The 20,349-nt window shown below is 40.4% G+C and overlaps 3 protein-coding genes and 1 pseudogene across 12 annotated transcripts in view; all 4 read left to right on the forward strand.

Annotated features, from left to right (window-relative positions):
* LOC110989242 (uncharacterized) overlaps positions 1-20,349 on the forward strand; it is a 515,163-nt gene that overhangs the window by 204,612 nt on the left and 290,202 nt on the right. For all 8 annotated transcript variants that reach the window (XR_015425756.1, XM_087138535.1, XM_087138534.1 and 5 more), the window contains one exon: positions 3,384-3,569. Coding sequence is in view for 7 of the 8 variants with exons in the window: in XM_087138535.1 (XP_086994661.1) it covers positions 3,384-3,569 (186 nt within the window). In the remaining variant the exon portion in view is untranslated. The remainder of the gene's footprint in view (positions 1-3,383; positions 3,570-20,349) is intronic.
* LOC147798756 (uncharacterized) lies at positions 5,267-11,273 on the forward strand. 2 transcript variants are annotated; one of them, XM_087138538.1, is made up of 7 exons: positions 5,267-5,487; positions 5,678-6,034; positions 6,175-6,358; positions 7,209-7,403; positions 7,766-8,011; positions 8,241-8,407; positions 8,963-11,273. In XM_087138538.1, exons 2-5 carry the CDS (start codon positions 5,823-5,825, stop codon positions 7,769-7,771), a joined length of 597 nt encoding a protein of 198 aa, XP_086994664.1. In that variant the 5' UTR covers positions 5,267-5,487; positions 5,678-5,822; the 3' UTR covers positions 7,772-8,011; positions 8,241-8,407; positions 8,963-11,273. The 2 variants fall into 2 exon arrangements, with proteins under 2 accessions (XP_086994664.1, XP_086994663.1); XM_087138537.1 differs by lacking the exon at positions 7,766-8,011.
* On the forward strand, positions 13,832-19,026 carry LOC147798757 (uncharacterized; annotated as a pseudogene). The gene is made up of 5 exons (XR_015425592.1): positions 13,832-13,865; positions 15,198-15,253; positions 15,368-15,479; positions 16,015-16,430; positions 16,743-19,026. The product of XR_015425592.1 is annotated as an uncharacterized LOC147798757 (transcript).
* Positions 19,026-19,872, forward strand: LOC147798758 (uncharacterized). The gene is made up of 2 exons (XM_087138539.1): positions 19,026-19,135; positions 19,347-19,872. The coding sequence occupies exon 2, from the start codon at positions 19,525-19,527 to the stop codon at positions 19,870-19,872; it is 348 nt and encodes a 115-aa protein (XP_086994665.1). The 5' UTR covers positions 19,026-19,135; positions 19,347-19,524.

Genomic DNA, 20,349 nt, shown 5'->3' on the forward strand with positions numbered 1-20,349 from the left:
ATAACAAAGTAAAAATAACAGAATCACAATACAGTAAAATAGATGAGTGAGAATTGTACTTTCGCATTCTCATAGTAAAGTGAACAAATGTATATCTCTGAAATATCACCTAGCCCATGAACTTGAATTTCGGCACATCATTCTGGAATTCACCAATTTTAACTTAATCCGCATCAAACACAACTAAATGTAGTCATTTCTCAAAATGAAAATAATGACATTTCCAATTATGCCCTCTTACCTGGAGTTTTTTGGGGTTCCAATGACTTCTTTCTGTAGTAAGGTTTGAGTCTTTTCTTTGGGCTTCTTTGTGGCATCTCTAAGTCCGATAATTCATTGGTAGATTCTTGATCGCGTTTTTTCGTTGCGAGATAGAGATGAAGGATTCTGGGATTCATATGTTTGTACATTTCAGCAACTGTAATGTCAAGAGTGAGAGGATTGTGAGTATTATCAGTGATGAAGCAATCGTGGTCAGCTAAATCTCCTCTTCTACTTGTGCCTTCAGGAAAAAATAGCTGTTTGCTTTTGTGCAGCACGTCGTTCATGGTAGCGTCGAAATCAAATTGTACATTCCTTGTTCCTCCTCCCGAGGGCCTCCTGACCTGCTTATACTGGTTTGTGTCCTTGCAGAAATCAAGCCAGCCAATATCCACTCTTCTTTTGGATCTCTTGGCGTTTTCGTTTCCAATGTGTTTTTCTCGCCCTGAGTAATGACCAGATGACATTGCCTTTCCCTGAAATCTCTCCTTCACCCTAGTAAAAGAAGAGTTTTCTTCTTTTGTTCCGAAGAGTGATCTTCTGGTTTCTTTTCTTCTGCCACCTTGGCAAAGGCCTTTGCTGCTACACGATCTCCGAACTTCGGTAGGTATTTTGCCAACTGGTCATCAGTCATCTGTAAAACCACTGTTTCATCAACCTGAAATTAAGAGCCAAGAATAAGTTGAGTATCAAAGAAGCAGACAAACTTTGTTCAAATGGTTTCAGTAATTATTCGAAGGCACATAACTTACGGCATCATTTTCATTTTCTCAATGATCGATGTATCAACTTCTCTTTTTCTCAGCATGTCTTCCATGTTTCTTATGCCAAAGTGAGCGGCTGACACTTCGAATAATCCAGGCAATATCTTCAGGCCTAAGGACTGCGAAATATGTTTTAAAATTTATTTCAAGTTCGTTTGTTTCGAGTTCGTCTCTGAAATATGTCACCTGCCATAATTCTTTGGTGGAAAGCAAACGTTCCCCGTCAAGGGAAGAACGGTGAGAATAATTCAATCGAGCTGCGATTTGACTTTTACAGCTATATGATTTGGGTTGTGGTGACATGAGCAGTTGATTCTCTACTACAGTAACACGTGTGTAGACAAAACACGTAGAGTATGCGATAGCCAGGAAGGTGGTGTTCTACAAAGGTGAAAAGGTCACACCAAAGGTTGACGTCTTTTTATGACGGAGTTAATCAGTCAAAAGCATCGTTGCTAAAGACGTTTTTCTTTCCGTTTTTCAATTTTATTCGTTTTCAACACCAGTTTAATTCAAATTGGCCTTTTTGTCAAGTCAGGCCCGTGTGACTTTCATTTGAGAATACAGTCGATTATTTGGTCATGTTTATGCAATACCTGTAGTAGGCCTTATATAGAAGTACACTTCCTGACATCCGTGACATTTAATTCCTGTGCAGATATCTGTCTTGGAAGATGATCTCAGTTGTGTTTTCATAGAACGTCACGAGTTGTTGAAAAATAATTTCAGTAGAATTAAAGAAATATGTTGGGAAACCCTCTATGTACTACTTTACAACTACTTTGAAATTAGAGCAGCTAACAATGTCATAATTAATATTAGTCTACCACTCCCAGTGTGATCTTCAAATGTAAGAAAGAATGGCTTATATCGTTGATCATCCACACCCATCATGCTCAGAGAAAAACAGGCAGGGTGTTCGGCTTTGGGATTCTGATGTTTGGACAACCCGCTTCGTTATTTGGCTACATGACATATTTTTATTCGGGGTATCCTTCAGGGTCTTCTTGCGCGGCGCAGCTCTATTCTGCCCAAAGAGTTCCTCTGTGTGGTACGTAGGGGCTCTAACTTCCACTTAAAAACCTAATGAGATCATTATGCGTAAAACCAGACGTTAAAAAGGAGTCTTACCTTATATACAGATGTGTTCTGCCTCACTTCAATTGCTTGCACACGTGGGTGGATTTATTGCGTGCGAACGAAATGATTTCGTGCGAACGAAATAAATTATTTCGAGTACACGAAATGATTGGGTGTGAAGGAAATGATTTCGAGCGAACGAAATAAATTATTTCGAGTACACGAAATGATTTCGTGCGAACGAAATGATTGCATGCAAACGAAATGATTTCGAGTGCACGAAATAAAAGATTTTGTACAAACGAAATGATTTAGTTTGCACGAAATAATTATTTTGAGCACTCGAAATAAATGATTTCATGCAAATGCAATGATTTCGTGCAAACGAAATGATTTCGTACACATGAAATAATTTATTTCGTGCGTACGAAATGATTTCGTGCGAACGAAATGTTTTCGTGCACACGAATAAATTTGTGAAATTTTATTCTGTTACAGAGTTTGTTTTCATCGGAAGTCCCTTTAGGGGCTCGGTACATTCCTGTACTGTATGAACACATGTTAATTACAATGTTTGCCACACGTAAAGGGAGACAGGTCTGGATGATTTGGTAAGGGGAAAGAGTAAATAGGATGATTGAATGGGGTTGGAGCAGCAGATGGATGGGATGATGGGGTAGAGGCGGAGTTGGATATGGATGGGATGATGGGGTGGAAGCAGAGTCAGAGAGGGATGGGATAAGGGGGAGGTGGAGTTGGAGATGGATTTGATGACAGGATTGGGTGGAGTTGGAGATGGATGGAATGAGATGTGGATGGACATGGATTGGATGATTGTATCAGTAGGGGGTGGAGTAAGAGATACAGATTTTACATCGGCAATGTAGTCATCATCCAATTCTTCTTTACTTGCTGTTTCTAAAAATTGTGGCAAGATTGCACTTTGATAACATTTTTCCTTGTTTGTTTTCAATGCAATTTGTAATTGGAATGGATAACTGTTAATATGAGCTGCTTTTGAGGTAAAGAAATTAAGATTCATATGAAACAGTGAGCCATGGCGGCTTCACCATTCTAGTTTGAAAGATGTTCTGCATTTTATTCGTAAGCCTTGGTTAAAGTTAGGTATTAAACATTTATTCATGTAATTTAGATTTTAATACTAGTTCTTATTTCATTTTGAAAAAAGTTCGGAACTGTGATAGTTTAAAAAAAAATGTTGTTTTAGTTTTCATAGTATGGGAAACCCCATTAATTTTTTTCTACTCGTGAATACAGGTTGCTGTTGAGTCACTGGGAGAAACTGTCTCAAAACTTGAACAAGATGAGAACTTTGGAGCATGGAAATTGTCATCAGATGGCTACTACTTCTTATCTCATCATGCCATTCTGCAACCAAGCTACAAATTCATGGATGCTTGTCAGGCTGAAGGTTTGCTGAGTGTTTGCCTTCATCTGATCAAGGTAATAATCATTGATCGTGATATGTTTTATATTGTTTGCTATAGCCAAACGTACATGTATCTATTCATGCTTTCTCTTTACAAGACGTTTTGGCCTTGGCATGTTATGTTTCTTTCCCCACAAAAGGTTGTTTCATAAGAGACAAGGTGAAATAAGGCGGAATAAAGCCCGGGCATGCTCTAGTGTGCCACCCAATTGAATTTATAGTTTTATACACTACACGTCTGTACATTGTGATTACGTATGAAGTGGTACTCAACATCGAACACAGCAGCAGCGCGTAGTTCAACCCTACGTCATTCCCATGTATGAGTACATTTGCGTGCGATATAGTTTTCGCTTTTATGCTCTTTACATCCTACAATGCAAAAAAATTGTGTAACCTCGGCCAAGAACAGGGATGTAAGTTTCTTCAAATTCCCCCAAAATAACCAACTTCGATGGGAGTGGGTGCGATTCGTCTGCACCAGGCATGCTGACTTTAAGTTGGCTGACATGACCAAGTACCCGACAATATGCAGTAAGCACTTCGATGACGACTGTCAAGAACAGTCATCACGGCTTAAAGAGCAACTCGGCCTCAAGTCAAGGTTCATACTCAAAGAGGGAGCACTTCCAAGCCTGCAATCACCTACTACCTGTGGTAATAATTGTATTCCATCTCGTCCAGTCATATGTTTGAGGAGGGCCTACAAGAAGAGGGAGAAAAGAAGGGTATGTCTATTGGCCTAACGATATTCATTATCCTTTCATTAAATTCGTTTTTATGTGGCAAAAGCCTCATTGTTTCACAATTGTAGCATGATGATTGGGGTAGTAAAACGTCTCCTGTTTTAGCGATGTCTGTAAGTAAAACTGTCATGACTGTGTGTCCATCTTGAGAAACTATGTAACATCCTATCTGCATTGGGCAACCAGACCAAAGCAGTCAGGTGTCGGACACCAATAATGCGTTACTTGTATGAGTCTGCCACCAGATGTATCGCTGTCTGTCGCGATGTTGGTGAGAGCGCATGTACATGTGGATGTTGGTGCTTACATGTCATGCGTGGCAGGATCGAGACTTACATGTGAACGTGTAATGGGATTCTCATGACCAGCTCTTTGCTGGTGGTCTGTTTCCTTGCTACAGTACATGTGTATGTGTATAATGGTCAAAGATCATTGATCTGGAATAATTTGAGAGGTGTTCCCTTGGTTTTGGTAAGTTATGAATTGGGGAATACATGTGCTACTTGTATTATCCAAACAAACATAGCATAAATAATTAATGCTACTGTTAATTCTTGTTACTTAGACAGTAGACCAGGGTACCCAAACATTGGCTCGTTGGTGTTGTAATATCACGAAGAATGTCCATAAGATCAATATGCATCCTGGCCAGCCCTCTAACCATTTTTACCTGTCGAGGAAAATGCAGACAGAAAGTATTTTCATCCTGCTAATAAAGGTAACTTGGATTTTGTCTGGAAGTATTTCTGTAGTTTGTTTATTTTTTTCAGGTTTTGTTCATTTTGTTCAGGTTTTAAATCAAAGCAACTAACTGGATTGATATCTTTTTAAAGAACTTTTTACCTTGCAGGATGGCCATTTTCTGTGATATTTCATGTTTGCATTATATTTTCATTTGTGCAGGCGTCTAGTTTGATCCTCCAGCCAAGAAATCTTGTTGTACATATACTTGTACTGCATGCAGTTTGACACTTCAGGGGTCCCAACCAGTGAATGAAGAAATACAGAACCCCCAATCTGTCCACCTTGTACAAGATGAGGAGGAACAAGTCAGCATGGCCAGACAAGTCACTCCAGCCAAGTTCAGTTCAGCTAAAAAGCCTCTTGATCCTCTTCTTGAAGTGGAGGAGAGTGGGAGTGAATATGTTCGATGAGGTTTCGACAGCTCTGACTAATATCATTCAAGGTAATAGCTGTTTTGTCATCTTTATTGACAAGAAGAGTGATTGGATTTGTTGGAAACAGTTTTTTTGTCAAAGCGCTTTGTCATGCTTTTAGCCAGCATGAAGTTTGTATTGTGACTGATACGTCATTGGAGATTGTGTTGAATAGATGGGGAAGCACTGAAAATTTCCTCTCCCTGTATTTTACAATAGTGATAATGAGGATGTCAAGCATGATTTGGTTGATCAACCAAAGTACATTGTGTTCCACCACAACCTGCTGCAACTCTGTGATGTCTGCACCAAATGCCTGTCTGCAACCAAGGCACACATTTGCAGGCCTAACGGTGGAACCCTCATGGAAGTGGAGCAGGTGTGCAGAAGACGGGGATGTGGCCATATCCGAGTTTGGAGGACCCAACCAATGATTGGCAACATATCTGCAGGAAGTCGCTTGCTATCTACTGCCATTCTAACATCAGGAGCCTCCCTGAAGAAGTTCCTTGATGCGTTTACATCAATGAATGTGGCTACCTACTCTTATGCCACATTTTTCAATCATCACAAGTGGTACGTGTTCATACGCCTCAAAAATAGTTCCTTAGCTTTTTGAGATTTCACTTTTTAGCTCTTACAAAATGAAATTGCAAACCTGAATGAGTATTACCTGTCTTTTCTTTTGTTTTGTTTTTTTATCAAATCACACATAGGTACCTTCATCCTGCTATCACTCACACTTGGATGCAGACCCAACAAGATGTAATTTCAACTGTCCACAACCCGGAGACAGAGGCCTTCCTAGCAATGGACATGCTTGCCGACACTCAGCGAAATACGGGTGCTACAGTATGCTTGAGAGGAATCAGAACAAGGTTTTGCATATTGAATTTTCGGGTAAGTTTCAGCTTTGTTTTTAGGGTGAAGTCAATTGAAGCAATTTCCTTAATATGACTTGAGTTTTGCTCACATGACACTTTGGCCAATTCATTAACTGAAATAGGAGACCAAACTATGGGAATTTTTTTTCTCTCTTCTAACTAGACAAATTGAGCTGCTGTGCATTTTTAACCACTTCCTGCCAGGGACTCCGGGATCGGAGACGTATGGTTTATATGGGTGGCCGGGGTCTCCGAACTCGGACAAAGGAAACAGGGCCCTGTAACAAAAGACCGTACTCCGATCAAAAGACCAGGCTGCTGGGCATTACAGACATTTTTCACTCTCAAAAGTGAAGATAATCCAGCCTTGTTTTGAAACCGTATACCAGGGTTTGGGGCATTGAGAGCGAGTGGATTACCACCGGGGACAAAAGCGCTCCACCACCGCAGCGATGAGCCACACAGCACCGCTGCACGCTAATCTGGCTCCTATTGAAAAGAGGTCAGCAGTGCACTAAGCCAGGTTCTTAAATAAAAGACAGTTAACACTGCACAGTCTGGGCTCTGTTTACAAGGCTGCTGGCCTGGCTAAAATAATCGGGCGTCAATGAAGTTCACCTGTCAACTCACAGTAGTGCTTAAAGATTACTTGGTGCGGCTATAAATGACCGTTAAATGAAATGATGAATTTTTGAAGGATTTTGAAAACGAAAAAATTATAGTCATGCCGGCCCAGCATCATCAACATTGAAAAATGCCCCGGCATGAAGTGGTTAAAACGTGCTTGGGATGTTACTTCCTTCAGTTTTGGGATGTGTCAGTATGGCTATTTTATCTTACACTGAATACTGTTGTTTAATTTTTAGAAAAATGAAGTCCAAAACAGGTCAAACAACATGGAGAAAGAGGGTTTGGTCCACACAATGGCCTGGATGAAGGACAATGAAGTGAATCTTGGCACCATTGTTACTGACCATCATCGTCAAATTGCAAAATACATCGCAGAAAACTTGGCAACCCAAGGGGTTAAACACTTTTTGACGTCTGGCATGTCGCAAAGGGTATGTTTTAATTGTTGTAATAAGTCAGTGTACTACCCTTTCGCAAACCTATGTTGCTTCATTAATTAATTGACTAGCAAATGGCAAGCTTCATACACTCATACAAAATTACTGCCACTGTCCATGAAATTGTCCAATACATTCACCAAAATAAATGTTTTTCTCGACATTATAAAATTGTTTTGATAACATGTAAATTCTTCCATGTTTAATTCACCAGTCTATGGTTTTTGATTTGTCTATTTATCTGAACAACACAGCTGGCCAGCTATGGCCACTGAATTCATGTGGAAGGTATCATTTAATTTTGATACTTGCCCCCCAAAATCGACTTTCAATTTATGTGGCATTTGTTTTGTCAGGACTGAAGAAGAAAATGCTTAAGGTAGGGAAGAAGTCTGGATGTGACGAAGTCAACGGCTGGGTGCACGGATTCATTGATAATCTTTACTGGGTTGCCGCCTCGACACCAGATGGGGATCCTGATCTCATGCTGGCCAAGTTTGAGAGCATCATGAACCATATTCTCAACATTCATGAGCACGAGAACCCGTTATTTCCATCTTGTGTACACAAACAGCTTTGAGACCGAAAATGGCTCAAGGCAGGTAACTGAATCAACAAAAAAGCAGTATCCAATGTAAATGAATAAATTGCTTATTTAGTTATACGGAAAATTGTATATGGGGTCATTAACATTTGAATTTGGAATGCCATACTGTGCCATCCAGTCTTGCTTCTTGGGTAATAGATTTTAAATCCTCTTCTTTTACGGTAATACCACCGTGCAAGTATAAGAAATTTGTACTCTTTCATGTTTGTATGGTACCAAATCAGGTGAGGAAGTTGAGAAAGTCCTTGGAGAAGCTTGGATGAAGAAGGAATTCTGGCAGGGAGCAGGCAACAAATCACAAAGGTGACCCCTTTACGGCACTGTTTACCCAAGATCAAAGAAGGACAGCGGGGGTACACCGTGAAGAAAATTCCTGTCAACTGCACTTACAGTAAGAAATTCTTCTTTTGGAGATAAAAAATGTCGGGTTGGATTAAAGTTCAAGCTCACATGTACATGTATGCTCTGTGCACATGCTGTTATTTCTGAAAATTTAATTGGGCCACAAAACTGGGCATTTTACAATATTCTTGTGTCGATAGGGAAACAAACAAAAATCATACTGCATTCTGCACTTTATTTAATCAATAAAAATTCTTAGGGTATCACATCACCATGTGTTAAACATCCAAATATATTATTTGAATTATATACAGGCAAGGGTTCTAACACAACATCAGTATTCACTACGTAAGGCAGGCTGTCTGTGACAGGGAATGTTTTGAAAAGTATTTTATTTTCTCATTTATCTCATCCCAAGAATTAAAGCACAGATTATTACTGGAACATCTTGCATACATGTTTGGATCTGATGTAAAATGTGTCAGCTTACTCCTCACTGCCAACAAAGGACTGGATCAGACTTTTATGAAGTTTGCATTATTTGAACATTGATTGCGAGTTGAATTGTTATTATTATATGTGCATGTACTACATGTATGTACAGATTATGCCAAGCGAGTGATGAGAAGGACGATTTTCCTCTGCTGCCCTAGGAGAAAAGACACAAAGGCCAACCTTACCCAACTTTCCCAAAACCCTGGTTACTTGACTCAGACGGCTGAGTGGCCAGAGAAGAAGATGGCTGTTGAGAAGTTTGTGTCACGTTTCAACAAGAGCACTACGGCTATCGGAAGAACTATGTAGGCTGAAACCAACCACGAGCATGTTGAAGACCGAGAACCAACCCGAGGGAAAACAAAAAGTTGAGAAAAAAAGACGTGCACAGGCAGGGAGCAACAGAACGGGGAGTGAAAGCGAGTTAGCAGAGCAGAAGAGAATGAGGCCAGGCAAACACGGTGCAAAAGATTGCGCAGCTTGAATCATGGCAAGGGACAATAGACACCCGAAGATAAGTAGGATAAGCCCCATCAATTAAACGGGGGAGGTTTTGACTAAATTCACATTCCAATAACCGGAGAAAATACACAAAGGAAAGTTACATGTTTGGTGGAATAGTCCACTTTGAACATCACCTGACTTAAGCCATTTCCCAATGGTAAATGACAATAGATATAAGTGCTTCATGCACATGTGGATAATTTATTACAAATTCACAATTTGCATTCTTTAACCTGCCTCCTGCGCACACAAAATGCAAAATATTTAGAGTATGTCTTAAATCAAGCGAATTAAATGTAACGGCAATAAAGACATCCAGAATAGGGAGGAGAGTACAAGGTCATGAACTGACACAAAGAAAGGAGAGTGAAATTATTTGGCATGTACATGAACTTACAAAAATTCACAAGCTTACTCGGGTGGGACTCAAACCCATGACCTCCTGCTTACTAGTGCAGATGTCTTAACCACTCGACCACCGAGCTTGCTAGGGTCGGCTGGCCAGTCTGAGTCCAGTGAAGCAGCAGGCACCGCAAACTATTTCAAGATGTATTTTTGCATTGGGGAGATGTTAATTTGGGATTTTGAACTAAGTTTAATGACAATAAAAGTGTTCACAAAAGCTCAACATCATGTATCATGAAGTAAATAGTACCATTTTTTAATCAAATGAGTTCTGAGCTTTTCAATGAGATGTCTTGGCAACGCTGTGAGAGGAAAGTCAAGTGAAAATTGAAGTGCGACACGACCTGCATAATGCCCACGTACAGGACAATGTCACAATTGTGTTTTCCTTCCTCCGTGTACAGTACATTGCGATTAAAAGTTAACACCAAAATGGGAAAACTTTTTCACATTTTTTCTCTTCCGGGGGAATTTCTTTTCATTTAACAAATTGTGAAAAAGCGTGCCAAAAGTGGGAAAATATTTTCACTGGTTTTCCCCCAAGTGGGAAAATACTTTCACAGATTTTCCCCCAAGTGGGAAAAGATTTTCATGCTTTTTCCCACAAATGGGAAAAGATTTTCACAGATTTTCCCACAAGTAGGAAAAGATTTTCACAGATTTTCCCATAAGTGAGAAAGATTTTCACGGTTGTGGTGTTTGCTAATTGTTAAGTGCTGGAGTCACATGAGGGCGCTATTCATGTTGTCCATGAATCGCTCGGTACGTTGCCGTGTAGTAATCTTGGTGTTTTGGACATGCTATGCGGGCACGAGAGATAGTGCCAGGTTTAATAATGCATTCATTTATAAAATGTTAATGGCTTGGTTATGTGAGTTACAGATAAATGCAAATGGTTAGATATTTAATAGTCCAGATCGATTAATAGAGGGATTAAGTTGCAATCAGTTAAGCTCCGGTGCCCATGAATATACTTGTAAATTGGTCATTCACGCCACAACCTTGGATCTTTTCCAAAACTTCTAGACAACTTTGTAGTCGTCAGGTTCAGGGCCTGGAATAGTCCTGTAGATTTGCTGAATTGTACCAGCAGGGTTGGGGGCCCTAGGCTAGGGGCAGATTGGCTACATCAACTGTTGAGTTACATGTATATAGCGAGTTATGTAATAGCTAATATAAGGTCATGAAAGTGGCTGTATGTAGCAGGGTGAATGTCAAGTTGAATGTCAAATTTGCAATGTGGTGTGCACGTACGTGTACCTCCACCTTTGATATTGTGCATGTACATGTACAATATATTATGCATGACCTTGAAAATCTGCAGCATGTACATGTTACATCGTAAGTTACATGTAGCACCAGCAATACTCTTCATTGATCATGGAATAATTTAATTTAATCAAAGATTCATGTTTGTTTACATTAATAATTTTGTACTGGCAGGTCTTTTCATGAGCAAAGTGGAGATCTCCAATAAACCAAAATTTGAGAGTGACACAGGAACCCCAAAATTTGGCCTCACCGCCTCACATTCTCTCGTCACCGGGAATTACACTTTTTCTCACAAGTAGGAAAAGATTTTCACGGATTTTCTCTGGTAGTGAGGAAATAATTTTGCAAGCTTTAAATTTCTTCATTAAGGCGGCTTTGCAAAAAGGTTGCCGCGGTTTGACCGTTGCGGTCGCCGCGGTTTGGCCGGGTTGCTAAGGATCGTGCAAACCACGGTTTGGCTGCATCAAAATCACTCATGCGAAGGCAAGTTAATGAGGTACGAGTGGAAATTGCGGCATTGTAATGCTAAAGCGCGTCATGAATAATGCATTATCAGCTGTCCAAAACGCGGTGATCACGGCGCGTTTTTATGAAGACCAAAGTTTTTCGGCACTTCGGCGATCGCTCGTATGCCCACTGACTTCCGTAAATATGAACGCGGTGACTACGTTGATATCGAAGGAGAATCAACGATCACACATAGTATGAATGAAACACAACGTTTTCAAACGTGATTTTGATCGGGTAATTGCTTCGAAATATAGAACAGCAAATGCTAGCTTAAAACTTGTATTACATACGTGCTTAATGTTTCTTCCACCTTGGTGGTACGAGTGTAAAATAATTGCCTCTTACTACCGGCTTGTATCAAATCCATTGACTTTGCGGTAGGCCGATGTCATGTGCGCTCCAATAGCCTGCGCCAATAAAAAACCCAAATGAGAGCTGCCAACTTTTACAAACTCATTTTAGTATTCAGAAAGGAAAAAAAATATTTTGTAGAGAAAATTTGTATTTTTCATGCAGCACTCTCAGTGAAACACTGTACGTGAAAATCAGGATTTTTTTGCGCCGCACTGATTGTTCGCATTGCAACAACAGCAATGGTAACTAAAAGCGAGGATGAAATTTTCTTTCGGAAAGTTGTAATCACAGTGGTGTAATAAATCACTGATATCAAAGATTGTGCACTTCTTACTTTACGGATTCCTGGCCCGGCAATGGACATCGTGAAACACCATCCAAAAAGGCGAGACCATCCAACCAGCGTATATGCATTATACACGTAGTACCACCATGTCACGCGCTCGCAAATAAACAACTGTGATCCAATAGACAAGACATTCAGTCATTTATCGGTCATATTTTGCCAGCTCTTAGATGCGTCGTGCACGTACAATACACGCACCACACTCAAAACACAAAAACAAACAAAACGATCCGTTCATCACAGACTGGAATTTAAGTCTATGGAATGTAGTGAGAATTTAGGTTCAACACTACGCTCCTTACGCAGTTCTTCGCACTATAAAATCACATCGTTGTACTTCTCGCAAAATTCTTCATGCGTGTGTATTTTGATGCCCCTGTGTTTTCTTTATCGGGAGCAACTGAACTGCAAACAAGCCAAGTAAAATCACACATCGGACTTATCGATGTGATTGATGCTTATTATCGGGCTTCCTACTTCAGTGTAAAGCTCGTACGCAATAATGCGCTCATTTTAACAAATTAAAGCCGTATTTTTAACATGAATATCGTATTGTCGTGTTCCTGGTGAATTTCCATGCAAAAATCCGTACTGGTTGGCAGCTCTGCCAAAATAAACCAGCATGCCCATTGATGATACGGACCCGTTGGTCAACTACACATAATTTTACAGTGTTTTCCTACCGGTACCCCAGGCTTTTGACGGAATGGCGAACACTCATGTTCAACATCAAGTGACTGAATTTTTATAATGGTCATTTTATTAGTGTCTCTATAAGCCAGTTTGGGACAACAAATATCAGAAGTATTTCACACACATGGGTGGTGGGACACAAAGGCCTTATTTTCCACCACTGCCCAAGAGTTTAATCCCTGAATGTGAAACCTGCAAGGACGCTTCTTGCAAAGTTGAAGTCAACGAGTGACTGTCCTTTACTGTTGTTCGGCATATCCTAATGCTTCTAATTTGGTTCTGAAAGCAGCCCAAACGTCCGCTAATTTTATTATCAAAACAACTACATAAAAACAAAAAGAAAACCATGGTTATGATTAAACAGACAACGAATCAAACAATAATCACAGAGGAAGAAAACAAGTGTTATTTATGAGAAAACCTAGGATGGGGACATTAAAGGAAAATATTTAAATAGAACAGCAGAAAGTAATAGGAAAACTTAAAAAGCACAGTAGAATGCACAAAATAGATACGATAACTTTTAATCATCACAAATTAATATTGTAACCAGGAAAATCGTAGCGGCTCCTTTCCCCACCGCAAGTTGTACAACTCCACTCAAAATACATGCAAGGTCCAATTAAAGAGGGTGATTGACACTCCACTGCAAGTTCATCAGGTTGATTGACACCGACCCAGTTATCAGGTCTGCTGTTGAGGCTCCGTTCCAGGATCAAAGGATTTTGCAAGAAGCCGCTAGAATTACAAATAGGGAAATATGATTCGTTCATCCTTGTTTAGTGGTACTTTTTGCGAGCTGTGATTTGGGGATACCGAATTCGGCAGTCGCAGACTAGGGTTTTTACATTCAACTGCCAATGTGTGTTCTTGTACATATATTTGTTTACGGGAATGGGGAAGAAGCAGGTGTTTACGGAGGAAACAGGTCGGTTGTCATTGTCCTATATGGAATATTCCGAAAAGGAAAGTCCATGTCAGTTGGTGGGATAGCTCTTCATTTGTACTGTTTGGGTTGTTGATAATTTTTTTTATTTTCTCTTCTTTTTTTTTGGTTTCACTGGCTGTAAATTCATATTTAAAAAATTTTTCTTCAAATAATTTGCTCCCATGCGTGGCCGAATTCATTCGGCAGAGGGAACTGATAAAGGCAACGCACATTTCTTCGGATCAGTGTCAGTTGTCGTTCGTTTCTGTGAGCGGGAGTGATGCATCTCCAAAATGTCCAATGCGTCCTGACCGGCAACCATTATCTGGTAAGTGGTAGGCCTATGCAAGAATTATTATTTTATGACAGTTGTGATATTTTATATGACAGTTGTGATAAGTTATATTCATTTCTTCAACCTTGCCCTTCCAAGTCTTTCAAACAGTGGTAACTCTTGTATGTGAAAACAATATTGGCCTAGGCAAATAACATGCAACTTACTTAGTGGGGCTATGTACATGTTGGCCTACACGTAGCCTACAGTCATGGCAGTAGGCCTAAATGTCATATGTTAATACTTGTGGTTCTGATTTTAAGGAATGTTTAGGTTGGTTCTACATGCTCTAAAAGGCCCCATAAACGTAAGTTCATTACGCCAACCCACGTCATATTTGCTGGCCGCTTGGGGACCAAAAATAAAATTTAATTTTGTAGTCAACATGCTGTAGGCCTACACATGTACCATACTCGTATTTCCAGAAATCATTAGAAACTTAAAAACATTTGAACTATTTAAAACACCCACAAGCTCTTCCTTTGCTACCAGAAATTGAGGTACAAGTGCTTTAATTTCAGCCACTAAAATCAAGGAAACAAATGTCACAGTGTACCGACACCAAAATTCACCAGCCCCCACAGTTATGGAATCACCCATTTTGTATGTGTAGTCGACATGCTTTTGGCCTTCACATGTACCACACATGTATTTCCAGAAATGTAATGTTCATTTAGGCTCTCCATTAACCTTTACACTAGTTACAGGGTGTACATAGACACCCTACATACACCTTGTGAGGTACGTGGACAACCCTACATTGCATGTATTGTTAATATATGCCTAATTGTACTTACCTATGGCACCCCCCCAAAAAATTGCTGCTTGCCCACACCATTTTTTCTTAGTCAGATGATAAACTAATAATTTATATTAGAATTTTATTTTCTGTAGAAAATGACCTTAAAGCTTGAATGAGTAACAGATAAAGTGATAGGTTAAAAAACAAGGCAGTTTTGTTAATATTTCCTTCAATCTCCAATCTCTTTCTTGTTTAGATCTGGAGAACACAGTTACACTTCCAGTACAGTCTAAGAGAAAGTCATCTTCGCAAGTCAGTATTTCAGAATGACAAATACAAGTTAAGAGAGGTCGTCCATCCATTGAGGAGCTATTTCCTGGCATCGTTGAGGTAACAGAGACCTTCATTGAACAAAATGGATTTTAGGCCCACCGCAGACGACAAGAGACAGCGGGGCAGTGTGGAACAACACTGAACAGCATACGTGATCACCTTTTCCAAGTGGTTCCTGGCCTAAAAGATTACAAAGGAGATTTATGTAAGTCATTTTTTTCTCTAAATGGGTAATTCTATAAATAAGGGTTCCAATTTTGTGACATTTTGGTCTCTCCATTACACATGAAATATGCGGTATTTTTGTACCTAATATTATAACAACTTTAATAATGAAACATTAAATTATTTACAAAAATACTCAATGATTTCACATGTAACGGAGAGACCCCACAATATCCATTGAATCATTGCAGAACAGGTACTGAGCAAATCAAATCAACTCATGCAGGAAAATGTAATCAGGAAAAATCCAGAAAATTATTTTCACATTTCACTTCAGATGTAGAAATACTGCTGCTGTTACTGGCATGATATCATAGCTTTACTCATGAATATGGAAATTCTCATTAGCATAAAACAAAACTTGCAATTACAGCCCATAGCTTTTACGGATTTGAATTTAATGGATAGTGACATGAGAAATAAGTTGTTTGGCATGATTTAAGGGAATGAAAACTGTATTACACCCACCCTTTAATTTGTTGAACATTTGTTTAGGATAATGTGATTTTTTGCAGCCTTATCCACCATCTGCAGATGGATGGCAGCTCCAAACAAGCTGAGGACTTCTGCAAAAAAACTACAAAGGAGCTAAGGTCCCAGCCAAGATCAACTCCAGGCGAAATCCTAACGATAATGAACATTATTACTCAGCCCGAGTGAAATATGCCCTGGAGGCATGTAGCAGAACATCGCCATCATCGCTGATGATTTCTGTTGACAACAAGAACAAATTACGCATTAGTTCAGCCACAACAGCAGTAGACAGGAGATGTACCATAACACATATCTTTCCCTCCAATGACACACCCAATTACTGGGATCATGACTCTCCGAACCCTGGATATCTAATTACGCCAGCTGGATATCTCATGATGTCTCCCCCAGACCCTCCTCAGATGACCCATGACAAAAATGGCCGAAAAGCTTACAGGTAACTTTTTAAAATCTTGTTTAGAAAAGTTCTAATTTGAGTGGCCCAAAACAAAGCTAAAAGCCACTCAAGGTTAAGGGATATAAGCAAGACAATTGACACATGTTCACAATCTTCTTAAACTTATCAACCGAGTCAACCAAAGTGGGGGGGGGGCTATTAACATGGCTCTTCGTTCTGCAATATGATATCTTAATAGTAATGTCTTAATGCTGAAGTAATCTGATTATGAAAGCAGGTGAGTGAAGGGAATTTAATTTATAATTAAAGAAAGTGCATGTATAATCCTGAATATTGTTTCTTTTTTCTCAGCCTGCCTACTCGAAGTGGGATCAAGGTGATAAACCGAGGACCACACTCCAAGACCAGTATTGCGAGCCATGCAAGCGACTTGTTCCCCCTAATCCAGGAAAGTAAGAAGACTTGCATAACCATCTTGGCCGACGGGGGGTCAGACTTCAATGTCAATCATTTGACGAACGAATTTTTCTACATGAGACTATTCCGCGATCTTCACCTTGATGTTCTGCTGGCCACTACCCATTGCCCAGGGTTTTCAGCCCGTAACCCCATTGAGCACGTTTGGTCCGTACTGACAAGGACATCTGTTTGTATTTATCTTCCGGACCACCTCCCTGGTAAGTCCAATCCAGCCAAGGAGCCAGAAGGAAACATCAGATGAGAGAAGGAGAGGGAGGTGTTCGATTCAGCCCTTGAAAAGTTAGACAGATACTGGAGCAACCTCTACTACGACGGGCTAAAGATTGGTGTTGGCCATAAGAAGTCGGATGATGAGGATCATCCATACACCACAGCTGATTATGAACACTCCCATAAAGTACTGACAGGGTCCTATAGGAATCTCCAGCGAGAAGAGGACATGTGTGAAGAAGTCCGTTTCTTCAAACGTCATGTAGATCGGCGGGTTGGTATGGTAATTTTTGTGAAATGCCTCCCACCAGATCAGTGTAGCCATTGTGTGAGACATTCAATCATCAATGAAGAGGCTGTCAAACTTTACAGGAAGTTCCCTTCTCCCATCCCTTCAAGCACCCATCCCGGACACTTTGCTTCATTCCTGGAGGTACTCAAATGTAATAATACCGGTGCACCAGATGAAAACATGCCCTACGTCTCCAGTAAGCAGCTAGGGAGATGTCAGTACTGCAAGTACGTGTTCACTTCTAAGACAGACCAAAAAACACATCGACGATTATTTCATCATAATGGGGAACAGTAACTTCTAACTTCTTCTGGGAAAGGAGTGTGTCAACGTGAGATAGAAAATGAAAGATGAGCAATCCAAAGAAGGGGGACTAGTTCCTTTTTCTTGCTTATTCGATTTCTCTCTGCTAAAAGCATTGCCAAAATCTGTTTTTAAAAATTGTAGACAAGTCAAAATGCATAAATTACAGAAAGCATACCAGACTTTTATTAAATCTTTTTATTATTCAGTTATTAAATATTTTGGTAAATGCAACATCGTTAGGAGCATGTAGAAGAAATTTTCCTTCTTTGAAAAAGGTACTTATTGAATGCATTGAAATAATGATGTTGAACTCAGCCCACACTAGTTGTTAATTTTTGAAGACTGTAAAGATATTAATATATTGCAGTTTCATGTGCAAAGCTAATATAAAACACATTAAGGGGATTGCCATAACCTTGTACTTTCTGATCATGACATTTTCAGTCCATTTACAAATTTAAAATGCAAATAATGTATAAAATTGTCAAACACTGGCATTGAACTCCGCCCACACTATTAGTTAATTCATGAAGACCATGAAGACATTAAGTTATTACAGTAACATAATCAAATGTTTCTCCCCTGTCCGATGTTGAATATATTTAGAGTTTACGACATTTAGCATTCATACTGTCTCTAAGCTGACAAAGTTCTGCTCCTGATGAACATCCAGGGTACTCCTTTTCTACTTGAGACAACAGGGCCTTAAATTTATCCTCTCTGCTAAGGGCTAGTTTAACAACAGGTCCCAATTTACTTGGAGCGACACTACCGTTATATGAGTGCTGTAACAGTTCCTCCCTGGAGTAGAAGATTGGTAGCAGCTTTAGCAGGAGCGCACTACCACTGGTACTCTTGAAGAATACGTCTTCATAGACCCGCTTTTCGATGGCAAGGGTTGCTATATCCGGATCACCGATGGTCACGATACTGCTGTTGGAGTCAGGTGAGATGTAGGATGGATGCCGGCGGCTTTCTCTGCACGGAACAGGATTAGGAACTGAATTGTTCACAAGAAGTGCAGCTGTTAGGGCCGAAATATTGTCCTTGAATAACTCACTAAATGAGGAGAACTCTTGGAAGAGTTTTGCCAAATTGGATTTGACCGACTGAACCTCCATCATGAGCATCTTCTGGTTTGCCTTTATCTCCTGACAAAGTTCTGCTCCTGATGAACATCCAGGGTACTCCTTTTCTACTTGAGACAACAGGGCCTTAAATTTATCCTCTCTGCTAAGGGCTAGTTTAACAACAGGTCCCAATTTACTTGGAGCGACACTACCGTTATATGAGTGCTGTAACAGTTCCTCCCTGGAGTAGAAGATTGGTAGCAGCTTTAGCAGGAGCGCACTACCACTGGTACTCTTGAAGAATACGTCTTCATAGACCCGCTTTTCGATGGCAAGGGTTGCTATATCCGGATCACCGATGGTCACGATACTGCTGTTGGAGTCAGGTGAGATGTAGGATGGATGCCGGCGGCTTTCTCTGCACGGAACAGGATTAGGAACTGAATTGTTCACAAGAAGTGCAGCTGTTAGGGCCGAAATATTGTCCTTGAATAACTCACTAAATGAGGAGAACTCTTGGAAGAGTTTTGCCAAATTGGATTTGACCGACTGAACCTCCATCATGAGCATCTTCTGGTTTGCCTTTATCTCCTGTAGCTCATCAGTCGGTGCAAACAAGCTGTTGAGAAAGTCACTTGTTAGTGATGTATCTGCTCCAGCCGGCTTCGGGGAGGGAGGCGGAGGTGACATAGCAGATGGAGGTGATGGGGGAGGTGAAGATGAGGGGGCCGGTGGAGGCAACTGGGCAGGTGGAGGCGACGCAGGTGGAGGCAACATGGCGGATGAAGGTGACATGGCAGATGGAGGCACCAGGGCACATAGAGGTGACGGGGCAGGTGGAAGTGACAAGGCAGGTGGAGGCGATGCGGGTGGAGGCAACGTTGCAGTTGGAAGCAGCATGACGGGTGGAGGCGATGGGGCACGTGGAGGTGACGGGGCAGGTGGAGGCGTTGTAGGAGATGGAGATGATGTTGGTCGACGCTTGGCACTTTCAGGTCCACTGTTTGCTGACAAATCTCTGAGTTCCACCTTGCGCTTGTCCCCTGGCTTTAGAAGTGAGACGAGCGGTTCATCATCAGAATCAGTGTCCTGGTTGGTAGAAGAACCTGAAACAAAGCAGTGACCAAATTTGAAAATATACCCTTAAAGTATGACAGTAACATGGTACATGTACCATCAAAAACAAAAAGGGGACTTTTTGTCCATCGACACTTCCGTTAAAGTACTCGTAACTTGGGGAACAATATTTCAATCCATATCCATAAATTTGATATACCTAACAGCTCAACCATGTAGATTACAAGGCAAAGCATCCATCTGGAAACATAAAATATCTTGTGTGGTAAATTTTGCGTGTGGAGCTATGCTGTTAACCATCAATTGACTACTTCCAATCGAATGACTCGGATTATTCATTTGTACATTTTGCAGGCCAGTCATTTGAAACAATGTAGGGTATATAGGAAGCTATTCCAATCTTTGATTTTTCTAGAAAAAAATTGGGTTGAAAACTCTAGTTCTTGCGTAGATTTGGCTGAGTTCGGGTTTAAGACCCTGAGTAGAATGGATACACTTATTTGGGGTTATGAAGTGAAAACCA

Source organism: Acanthaster planci, linkage group LG06, assembly GCF_054643075.1.
Source record: "Acanthaster planci isolate LZ-2023a linkage group LG06, COTS_SCS, whole genome shotgun sequence".
Classification (NCBI taxonomy): Eukaryota; Metazoa; Echinodermata; class Asteroidea; order Valvatida; family Acanthasteridae; genus Acanthaster; species Acanthaster planci.